Raw genomic sequence first — 12177 nt, forward strand, 5'->3', positions numbered from 1 at the left:
TGACAAAAATATCAACCTGCCTACTGAATGTCAGCTCTCTACTCCAAATCCTCAAACTATTCTTTCAAAATTTTAGCCACACTAGTCATACAAAAAGCAGAGGAGACCACATCTGTTCTCTGCGTCCAGCAGAAAAAGCAAGCAAGGGCAGTAGTTTGCAGTAATGGAGGTTCAGGCCAGACATTCAGAAGAACTTTCTGATAAGAGTGAACAGTGTTAAGAATGGATTGATTAGATAGTTTGGGTTCTGGGAAGGGAATAACCAACAGAGGTTAGCTAATCCAAGGGTTAGCTAATCCAAGGTCTTCCCAACCTCTGAGCATCCATCAGGAAAGTCCCATTGCCAGATATCCCTCATCTTTCCATAACAACAATTACCCAATAATGAAAAGGTTGATTGTTAAAATTAGTAAGGACAATCTAATAAGAAATTAATAAAACTTAACATTTCCCAAACTAAGTGACCATCTCTCTACTCTGGAAGAATAAAATAAAGACAGATACCCTCTTGGTCAAACCCAAACATAATTTCTCACCATTTTCTTCAAAAGTGCTTATAAAAGCAGTTCATGAAAGAGCAAGAACACAAAGAACCTACCCCAAAGTGAATAACCACACTTATTCAAAACAGTGCTGTAAAGAACAGATGAATGGCATCACCAAAAGTCACTATTTTCAAGAATTTGTGGAGTTCAGATGATTGACATATAAACTGTACCAGAATTAACATGACATTTTTAGTTACCTCTTACGTAAAAATGGACTAATTTGATTCTATACAGGTATCCTGAGAAGACAGATTTTATTAAACATCACATCACCACTATGGAATTATGGAAAGAACCAGATATAAGATCGTGTTGAGCCAAATCCCTTGTTTTTACTTTTCATAATTTCCAGACTGTCATTGCATATAAAAAAAACTTCCTGGATTGAATCTGTATATAATTTTATAGGACTCTTTCATAAAGTACTATTTCATAAATAGTAAATTTTTTATTTATTATGACAAAAAGCTGATAGTTTGTTAGCAGTATGAGTTCCACTTGACTGATGAGCTGCAACTTAAAAATTAGACAGCATTACCTGGAAGCAGCAAAGCAACTGATGTTGGAGGTTGTGAAAACCTATTGGGTGTATTTTAATTCATACCTTTCATTCTCTCCCTTTTTTCCCCATCTACGCAAGTGGGAAAAAAATATCTACCATTGTGGAGTTTTAATCTTAGTCTAAAAATATGTGATTTAATTAATTGATCATCTCAGCAATAAGGTATCTTTATCTGCTCTTTTTGACTATTAATTCTAGCATGTCTAGAATCAGCATGACATAGGTTGATAGACACATGGATACATACCCACACAGATTCATGCATACATAGATACATACATAGAAACATAGTATTTTAAGTAATCTGCTTCAGACATAAACCATTCCTTCACCTTATAGTCTTGCAGTTGACCTTATAATAAAATCTTGCAGTTAAAACCTTCGGGATCCAAAATATATACATTGAAGCAAAATTCAGTTCATCTGTTAAATATTCAATAATTTATTCTATTATGTTTTCTGCAAATGTTTGGTTTTGAAGTCAAACACTATTTAAACCATACCAGTCTCTGGTTTTCCATAGTTCCTGATGACTTTTGAACAGATATTACGTGAGGGTTTGTTTCTCTTCATTATGACTCAGTTATAGGTCAGAAGACTTTTGCAGCCTCTCTCAGGTGAAGACCATTTTAAATACAACTTCTGCTGTGCTAACTGGTGCTTGAGATCCACTGAAGCACTTCAGACACTTGATGATATTCTCCAAGGGCTGCAATGCGTTCCAGTCCCTGATTTCACAAAGGGCAGAGTATCTTTGCTTTAAAAAAGCAAAGTCCTTAGCCTGGACAGTTTTTACTGATATAGCCTGTTCAGTATTTACGGACTTTTCTGTGGTAGTAAGATCACTGAACATCTATGAGCAACTAAGGCAAAATACCTTGTTAGCAAGTGGCTTCAATATGTCTTTGCCCTCTGCTGCAGATCTCAGGCTGTATTGGTGCTTTGCCATCAGAAGGAGCAGAGAACACTAGTTAGGTAGTTGTGAAATGCATATTATTTCTCTTCTTAAGCAGTGTGAGGTCTTTAATGGGTTTATTCACCATTTCCAAGTATAGGTTGCTACTTCTAGAGATTTTGCCTTAAGATAAGCATGCAATTAGAGTACACTTATTATACCATGTTCAGCTATGAACATGCATATAGTAAATTTGATGAAGTAAGCTTCTTGCTTATCTTAATCTATGCAATATAGGGGTGAAAAAAACGTTGGAGGGAAGTGGACACATTAGTTCACATTCAGAGCTAGTCTGCTAGAGTCAGTTTAACATGTGTAGTATGGTAAAAGTGTGAGAGAGGTTTTATAGGTGTTGGTCTCTACAAGGAACTGAAATTTGATTAATTACAGTTTGGGCACTGATCAGTGCTCCACTAAAAGATTTTAGAAATATGAAATAAATAGAAAGAGGAAAAAAAAGGGAGAGAGATATTTAAAAATTAGGGCTTGAAGATAAAGAAGAATCTACACAGAGTATTTGTCTCTATGATGTTCAGCTGCCCTTGAAGCTCAGAGAGGGGTCATACTTTCATTTTGAGAAAGGAGAGGATTTAAATGGAATACCTAGACATATTTTTATATATATTTTTCATGTTTTGAGAATTAATTGTTCCATTTTGAGAACTGAAATACTGCATAGAAAAACCCCCACCATGTATCAGATGAAACCTTTCTAACATCTGAGATTTTTCCCTGTTTGCTGTCTATTCAATTCAAACCTTGAAATGAGTGTTAGGAGGATTGGGATCATGGTTTTTTGTTTTGTTTGCATGTAATGTTAATTTATACACCTTGGGACAGGACTTTTATGCATCAAATGTCTCTTCAACCCAAGCAGCTGCTGCCAAGAGCCCAGTCATTAAAGGCAGTGACTATGCGTCCTGTTACTTGTGAATAAATGGCAGGAGGGTGCCAGGAGACCATGTTCAGCCTGGCACGGGATATTGGTTGCAGAAAAGAAATTAGATGCATGAACCTTCCCACCCATGACTCTTGCTCCACTGTTCTTTAAAAGCTGGCTGACTTGTAAGGATTCACAGAAGACCATCTGCTCAGTCTTTCCAATCAAACCTAATTTGTATTTATTTATTTTAGAGAGTAAAGAAGACACATTCCAGCCTTTTGAAAGCTCTTTTTGCCCCAACAGCTAATAGAAGGTGCAGGTTAGGATAACTTATTCAAGATACCCAATACAATGGCTAAGATCATCAGACATATTCCATCTGGACAGACATGACAGACCCTACCATCTTCCCACTACCATTAGCTCAACTTTCTCTCTCTTAATGACGTACACAACATTTCTCTATCATGCTCTTCAAACAGAAGAACAAATCTATAAAGTATTTCCCAGAGGTGGAAATGACATAAGCAGCATGAAAAGCATTCCATGTCCACTCTGAAATTCTGGCCTAACTTAGACAGGTGATAGCACTACTGCAAGAGAGACATCATTCTATAATGTTACATGTATATGGGAAAATTTTCTCTATAAAAGATGAATCAAAAAGCAGCTGGAGTCAATAGCAAACTCTCAGCATGAAAGCAAAGATGAAATTCACCCTTTTGTACTCAAAAGAAATAGAAGGCAAGGGATTTACATTTCCAGTTTATTGGCAATCATCCAGCTGCGAGAGAATCCATTTCCCTTTCATCTCTATTCCCATGCACCAGCCTAGTCGGAGGGGGCTGGACCCTGACCCTGGGTACATCCATACCTGGTACTACTCCTTCAGCACACCAGCACCAGTCTCTGAAGAGCTGGCATACGTGCCTGGGTCTATAAAGGGTCTGCCTGCTACCTCTGGCTGCTCCAGTCCTAACACTGCTCATCTGTGCTGTCCAAATATTTTTCTAACAGTGTAACACTCCTGCAAATACTTTTCCTAAGAAAATGAGCTACAAATTTCAGGCCAAGTGCTGCATTAATCATGGTTTAATCATTTCCCTTGAGTATTCTTTCCATAATGTGTGAATATTCCTTGCAAAATTACTGGTAAAGGAACTTAGTTACAGGGAAAAGATTCAGCTGTGAGATCGACTTAGTTGGCTCCCTGTTTCCCTTTCTCGGTCACTTCTTTTGATATGTACTTTCCTTTTTTCTTGACTCCTGTCTCATTCTTTCTTTTCAAGTTCTCTTTTCTTTCTACTTACTTTCTTATCTCCTCTTATTCACCTACCTACCCTTTTCCCTTTCACATAGTTTATACATTTCTTTTTGTATTGCACTTGGTCTCCTTTGAAGATTTGCCAAAGACATTTGAAATTAAGCTCTCGAGTCCTAGGGAAAGACCCTGAGGCACAATTCTCTTGTAACTTAGATGCTTGCATACCTTGATGAAGTCTGATTTTTAAAAACAAAACTCAGAATGCCCACTGCAGCTCAGTACTACTGGAAACCCCTTTATTGAATCTATCAAGGTTAACAACAGCCAACGGAGACTGTGATCTAAAAGGTTTTGGCTTTATATTATCTTGGTTGTATTCTCATGCAGTTTAAGAGTAAGAAGGCTGGTAATCTCACTTCAGCCCACACGGCTTCGGTGCTGCTGGCACTCGGGAGGGCAGGACACGACTCGGGGGCTGAGCCATCTGTGTGTCCTTGTGGCCTCGAAGGCCAACGGAATTCTGGGATGTGTTAGGAAGAGCACTGTCAGCAGGTCGAGGGAAGTGATCCTGCCCCTCTACTCAGCCCCACTGAGGCGTATCTGGAGTGCTGTGTCCAGTTCCGAGCTCCTCAGAACAAGAGAACATGGAGCTCCTGGAGCGGGTCCAGCACAGAGTGACAAAGATGATAAAGGGACAGGAGCATCTCTCTAACGAGGAAAGGCTGAGAGTCCTGGGCCTGTTCAGCCTCGAGAAGAGACGACTGAAGGGGACTTCATCAACGTGTATAAGTAACTGAAGGGAGGGTGCCAAGAGGATAGAGTCAGGCTCTTCTCGGTGGTGCCAAGCAATAGGACAAGAGGAACGGGCAGAAACTGATGCACAGGAAGATCCATCTGAAGATGAGGAAGAACTTTGCTATGCAGGTAGCTGTGCACTGGAACAGATTGCCCAGAGAGGGTGTGGAGTCTCCCTCGCTGGCGATATTCAGGCACTACCCGGACGCAATCCCGGCCCCCGTTCTCTGGTATCCCCCTTCCCCCCGACCCATCCCGGCTCCTGGGGGCTCTGGGGGCTTTGAGGGCGGGTCCCGCTCGCGGGGCCGCCGTGGGCCGCGCGCGGTGGCGCGGCGGCGCACCAGCCAATCAGGAGGCCGCATGCAAATAAACCGGCACCGCCCCCCCCGCAGCTCGCGGACGGGGGTGGGGTCGGGCGGTTGCCGTGGCGACGCGCGCGGCCGAGCCCCCGGGCGGCTCCCGGGGAGACCCCCCGCGCCGGGCGGGCCCGGGCGGCGGCCATGCCAGTGCGCGCGGCCGGTGCTGAGTCAGGAGCCGGCGCCCCGGGATCCCCCTCCGAGGCCATGGAGGAGCTGGAGCACACCTGCCCGCAGCCGCGCCTGGTGAGTGGGCCCCATCCGCGGCCCGCCCGCCCGAGCCGCCCCGGGCGCTGCGCGGCCGCGGAGCCGGGCCCGAGGGAGGAGGCGGCCGGTGCCGCCCCGCGGCGGGTCGTTTTGTGCGGCGCGGCGGGGAAAGGACGCGGGGGCGGCCCGGGTGGGCTGTGCCCGGCAGGGGCTTGGGCTGTGCGGGGACAGCCGGGCGGGATTCCTCGTCCGCCCGTTAAAAGCCTGGATCCCCCGCGCTCCCGGCGGGTCGGGGCGCGCCCGGGCACCGGCGCGGTGCCGCATGTGTGCGGTGGCGGGAGGGGCGGGAGCCGTGCGGTGCTAAAGCCGTGGTACGGTCTCAAAAGCTGCCTGTCTTCAGGGATGAATGCCGAGGAGCGGCCCGCGCTCCGAGGAGCCGGCGGCGGGGAGCGATGGCTGGTCCCGGCCTCTCCTGGGCGCATCCCGCCGGGAATGGCATTCCCCAGGCACCGCCCAGCCCTCGGATCTCGACCGGTTCGCCCGTGAATGCCAAATCCCACTTTTCTGAACTTCAGAGCCCGGTGAAGAGTTTCCCGTTCGATTCCGGATGTCTGAGGAAGAGAGTCTTGGAGAGCCGCGGTTTTGGGGTGACGGGAGGAAAAGGGAGGGCCGGGAGAGTGAGACTTTAAATAAACTCCTGTGATGCTCTTTGGTTAAAGGCTCCCTCAGACCGTGCAGGCAACTTTACAAGGCTGCTTACGCCAAGAGTTCAGGTTCTAAGAGCTGTCCTTTCTTTTGTGTGCTCTTTTAAAATAATTGGAATGTTTCTTTGCTTCTTAGTTAAACCTTTTATTTTGCCCATCAGGAAAGCTTGCTCCTTTCCCCAGCGTGGTAGAAAGTTAATCATAACAATACATAAATGCACATACAGAATTGCAGAGGCAGTGTCAAGGTGTGAAAATGCATGATGTATGTAACAGTTTAGTACTGGAAATTAGATCATTTAACACCAGATTTCAGTCACAGTCCTAATTAAAACATATTTAGACATCAAACTTCAGTAATTAAATTCAACACTATAGTTGAGACATTGTTCTGATATGACAAGAAATAGCAACAGTCATTGGAGCTGACCTAAATTAATGTTTTCTTCTTGTTCATGTTATAATTAGATTCAGCTTTAAAGAAGACTGTTAATTTGTTCATAGAAGGCTTTTGGAGCTGTTTTAATAGAGTTAGCTCAGGTGTAGTTACTGCAGTGTGTTCATACAGGCTGTCTAAGATTTCTCTGTCAAAAGCTCAGATATAACAACCTGTTTGAATATATTACTCTGTGTAGTCTGACATTTTAAAAGATTTTAAAGAAAGAACTGACAACATGATGCCAGTATTTACAGTATCATACATTCCAGTATAATTTCTGTGGAAATTAAGGTGACAGCTAGAGTACATGTATAAAACAAGAATTCATTATGATGTTTTAGATCTTCCTGAGTACCAATAATGGACAGTAGAAACATTTTGAGTAAAAATTTGTGGGAAGTATGTCCATATGAAGTGGTATCTTGCCAGTCATCTGATCTATGTTATCTTCAGGCTGAAAAAAAGTTGTCTAATGAAGTATAGATGCAGTACACTGACCTCATTAGGGCATAAGGAGTGAGGCAAGCAAGTGTAAAGTCATGTCATAAGGGAGAAGAATTCAGGGCTGGTGTCCTGAAGAGTTAAAGTGATCACCCCTTGACAGGTGATCTAATAATGTGGATATCAAGTTCCTGACAGATCTTTTTTGAGATCTTCAGTACTGTGTCTGATTCCATTCTTTGAAGGCACCATATACAGTGGTGGGCCAGTAACCTCATCACCTGCTTCATCAATGTAAAGAAAAGAGTGTCTCAGTTAACATTTTAGTATTGTGTTATTATCTTGGACCTCATGACGGTACCTCAGGATGGCTTTGGTATCTCAGAATATATAACTGGTGGCGAGTAAAGTCTGTGATACTTTCAGATTACTTTTTAATGCTGTTTGTTGGTTCTTACATGTCTGAGGTTCTTAATATAGGCTAAGTTTTAGGAAGCAATTTTTCTTGAGAAATGTAGCCTCAGAATCACATAAAATTTTAGAAGGTGGAAAGGGGGTTAGTTCTATTCTGAAACAGTTGCCATCCTTTTCATTAAACCGGGAATTATTTATTTAAAGCCTTAAAACTGAATATTTTTAAGGAATATTTGCCATTAGATCCTCTGATTTTAGGGTATGGAGTCTGCTAGCTTGGCAGGAAGTTGCATTAGGACTAAAGAAAAGCCCTTTGAAGGGGTATCCATCAAAGAGGGGGAAAACAGGACACTGAAGGCAGTTCTCAGATAAGTTTCAATGTGTGTCGAAACCTGATGTTTTCCAGTGCCTAGTACTGTTGTGATATAAATTGCCATTAATTTTTTCCCAATACTCTCTTTGGGTTTTCTTAACCAGCTGGAGCATTAATGAGCATTTGTGTTTCAGTCAATTCCCCTGGTCCATGTCTGACTTAATTTTTGCCTGCTTTATGTTATCAACTTTCATGTATCTTAATGCCAGGAATTGTCTCTCTGAGTGGCACACGGACTTTTGTCTCAATGCACAACAGAGAAACAAACTAATGAGGCTCAGGGGTTTTATCCATACTGGTGATTTTAACAGTTTTGTAGTCAAGAAAAAAACCCTCACAAATAGCGTCTCTGCAGTGCTGGTTTGTGTTGTTTTGCATTTATCCCTTTCTCATCTGGACCAGACTCCTGGGTTAGGCCACTTTCTCATCTGCTGCTGTCCCATTCATATTTTTAAGCCTGGGATACCCATGGTCACTGGTCACTGTTTTAAATGGGATAAACATGACCACTGGTCATATCGTGCCACACATTCAAGCTATGGCAGTTGCCCCTGGATAACCTTCAGTAAACTGCAGAGCACTTCAGGGCTGTGGACCTCAGCCTGGGAATCCTGGCCGTAGAGTTTGCCTGTGTGCATCAGCGCTAAAAGGGTCCCCAAGTAAGGCAAGCTCTTAGTTTAACTAAGAGATACCTTAAGAGGAAACACCAAAGAGAAAATACAAAACCTTGTAAAAGTATCTACTTTTTTAAAAATAATTTATTTATGTCCCCTGGAATCAAGAGTTTGACTTAAGTCCCACATGTGGCAGCTCCTTGCAAGATTGGTGAGTACCTCGAGAATTGCCAATCCTTGCCTTGAAAGAAACAGACATTTCAACCCACTTTGTTCTGGAAGACAGTTCCAGGTATCTTCCTTAATAGGAAACAATGGCAATTTGTAAGGACAGTGTTGCAGATAAAGCAAAACTGAATACACATTGAAACTTACTTGAAAACAAACTCCAAAACCTACTGCTTGGTCTCATCTTTCCCTTGAACACATTGAGAGCTTCTTGTGAATCATATCTCTCTCATACAACACTGGCTTCAGTGGAAGCATCTGGGAAAGTACTACTGGGACCTGAGAACTAGTGTCTTATTTTGAAAACTGGCTGAAATTCTCAGGGTTAGGTCAGTTAAGGGAATGCAGGGCAATGAAACATTTATTTCCATGACAGTACCTACTTTAAGAAACCAGATAAGCAGAAAACCACCTGAATTAGCTGGGGTGAACTACGGGGGAGGAGAGTGAGTAGACAGGTAGGTAGTTGTTTTGGCTTGTGCTTGTGGGGACATTGGTGGATAGAAGGCCAGGCAGCAATTAAGCAGCAGGTTTTCTGAATGTAAAATAAAGTGAAGCTATCTTTAAGATGTCATAAAGAAGCAGGTAGGTGCTTTCTGCCATGTCTGCTCTGTCCTAGGCAGCACAATCCCCGAAATACTGGGCTGTTCCTGAGATCACGGTTATGTGACATCCTTGCTACCCTTGGATGCCTGTTCCAGGCAGCTGGAGCTGTGGCCAGATCTCATTTCCTGTGGGAAATGGCATTGGGACCCTGTGTGGAAGTACCCAACTAGTTTGTTGGAGGGATTTTTTCATCCTCATTGCAAGGACAGACTACCTGGAGACATAGAGCCTATCCCATATGGCAGATAGGACATGTTCTGCCAAGGCACTGCAAGTGTCAGGGCCATTTGAGGTTCACCCTGCCAATCCCAGTGCCTGCTCCCAAGCTGAGATTTACTTGTACAGTGTTGTGAGATTCAGAGGCTACAGACTTTTACAGTTCAATAGGAATTAGGTATCAAATATCTTGGGGTCACTGAATCTACAATACTTTGGAGAATGAATCTCAGGTACAACTGAAGATGACGGCTCTCACATCATTTTGGGTGTCAGCTGCTTTAGCCATTTTGTTTATTTTCTTGATTTTTTTTTTTTTTTAGAAGAAATGACAGTACATTAATTATTTTTTTTCAAATTATTCAAGTACATTTGGAAAACAGTATTTTATTTTATTGAACGGTAGAGGAAAACATTTTAGTGTTTTCACTCACTGGAGCTGCGTAATGATTTAAGGAGTCACTAGACTCCTTTAGGCAATTTCCTTGTTGCTACTGTTAAGCAATGAACTCTTAAACACAAAATCTGAAATAATTGCAAGAAAAGTGTGCGTGCCTTGGATTCCTGTATTTTCATCCCTGGATGCCTTACTTCATATTTGCAAACAGTGTTTTAAGAGAGTCTGATGCAATCTCTAGAATCATTTCAGTATTTTATTTCCATGAGCTTTCATAGTCATCTTTCCTATATTGCTGAAAGGTATATGCAATTTTAATCACAGGAGCCAATGATTAATGTTGGGGGGGTGTTATTGTGGTTAAAAAGCGTCCATGCATCTGTTTCTCTCTCACGTGATGTTATGACTTAGGGGGTCTGCCATCTGTTTACTTCAATGTGGAATTAAGCGTAAGTAAATATATAAATAAACTTACATTTAAGGAACCCAAAATGACTTTATTTCACTAAATATTTTTTTGGTCCTTTACAAGTTTGGGTTTTGCGCTGGATAAATTCTCATTTTCATAAATGTTGGCTCCTGCATAAAAGCACAAACCCATAAAAATATGCCAGGTGGGGTTTGTGCTTGGGGACATGTAGCAATTTTTGCTGCACTTAAAAAAAATAAATTGCCCATGGACATGAAAAATCTGCTCAGATTTCCCTTCATTACACCAGAGGACATGCAGTTGGTATATGTTCTGGAATGCCGTAGTCTCTGCATAGACATGTTGCAATACATATTTGTCAGATATATAGAATTACAGATATTTTTGCAGGAGTCACAAATGACACATAAACCCAGGGAAAAAAACGTTACATTCTATGTATTGCATTCCTTGCTTGCAAATACATTTCTGAAATGCTGTTAAAGAAACAGTTTTTACTAGGAGAATATTACCAATTTCTTTAACTGTGATGTTGTCATTACTAGGAAGGTTTGTATCGTATCTTTAAAAGCGAGTGGAAGCCCAGTGCACTCTCTGGGAAAATAGATCTTCTCAGGGTGTTTCTGTGTACTAGATCAGGAACTGCAGAGTGCGTGTCTCCTGTGCAGGAGGAAAAATGGGAGTTTTTTTGCTTCACCATAGCTGTTTTTGAGTTACTGTTTATACAAATGCTGTCCTATATCTGACATGAAATAATTGATAGGTGTAAAGTATCTTTGTATAGAAGCACAAGTAGAGTTTGAATACTGGGCCAAATTCACCCAATAGTTTAGCTGTATTACTCGTCTGCTTTCAGCAGATTAACCCTGTCCTGTGTAAAAGCTGGAGTTGGATCCTTTTAGCTGTACATCAGGTGTGTATCCTCAGTACATTTGCAGACAGTGCGAAATTGTGTTGGGAATGTTGATCTACTTGAGGGTAGGAAGGCTCTGCAGAGAGACTCAATCGATGGGCTGACGACAACTGCAGGAGGTTCAACAAGGCAAAATGCTGGGTCCTGCACTTGGGTCACAGCAGCCCCACAGGCCTGGGGAGGAGTGGTTCAAGAGCTGTTCAGCTGAAAGGGACTTGGGGATGCTGGTTGACAGCTGGCTAAACATGAGCCAGCAGTGTGCCCAGACGGCCAAGAAGGCAAATGGCATCCTGGCCTGTGCCAGTAGTGTGGCCAGCAGGACCAGGGCAGTAATCATCCCCCTGTACTTGGCACTGGTGAGGCCACATAAGTACTGTGTTTTAGTTCTGGGCCCATCACTACAAGAAAGACATTGAGGTGCTGGAGCATGTCCACAGAAAGACAACAAAGGTCGTGAAGGGTCTAGAAAACATATCCTGTGAGGAACAGCTGAGGGAGCTGGGTTGGCTTAGTCTGGAAAAGCAGAGGCTCAGGAGGGACCTCGTTGTTGTTTACAGTTCCCTGAAAGGTTGTAGTGAGGTGGGAGCCGGTCCTTTCTGCCATGCCTGCAGTGAGAGGACTAGGGGAAATGGCCTTCAGCTGAGACAGGGAAATTCAGATTATGTAATAGAAAAAAAAATTTCACTGTAAGGGTGGTCAGGCATTGGAATAGGTTGCTCAGGGAGGTGGTGGAGTCACGACTCCTGCAGGTGTTCAAGAAACGTCTGGATCTGGTGCAGGGTGATATGGTTCAGTGATTTAGGGGTTACAGTGGTAGTACTGGGTTGGTGGT

General features: G+C 42.9%; 1 protein-coding gene across 6 annotated transcripts in view; it reads left to right on the top strand.

Moving 5' to 3' along the window:
- PCYT1B (phosphate cytidylyltransferase 1, choline, beta) overlaps positions 1–12177 on the top strand; it is a 42883-nt gene that overhangs the window by 6007 nt on the left and 24699 nt on the right. Inside the window, exon 1 of one of the 6 annotated variants that reach the window (XM_032681043.1) lies at positions 5465–5609. The exons of 3 other annotated variants lie outside the window; for them this stretch is intronic. In XM_032681043.1, the coding sequence (XP_032536934.1) occupies positions 5508–5609 (102 nt within the window). In that variant the 5' untranslated portion in view covers positions 5465–5507. Of the gene's footprint in view, positions 1–5464; positions 5610–12177 lie in introns of those variants that run through there. 2 more of the 6 variants (XM_032681046.1, XM_032681044.1) reach the window with 2 other exon arrangements.

The sequence above is a fragment of the Chiroxiphia lanceolata genome, chromosome 2, assembly GCF_009829145.1.
Source record: "Chiroxiphia lanceolata isolate bChiLan1 chromosome 2, bChiLan1.pri, whole genome shotgun sequence".
In the NCBI taxonomy this organism is placed as follows: Eukaryota; Metazoa; Chordata; class Aves; order Passeriformes; family Pipridae; genus Chiroxiphia; species Chiroxiphia lanceolata.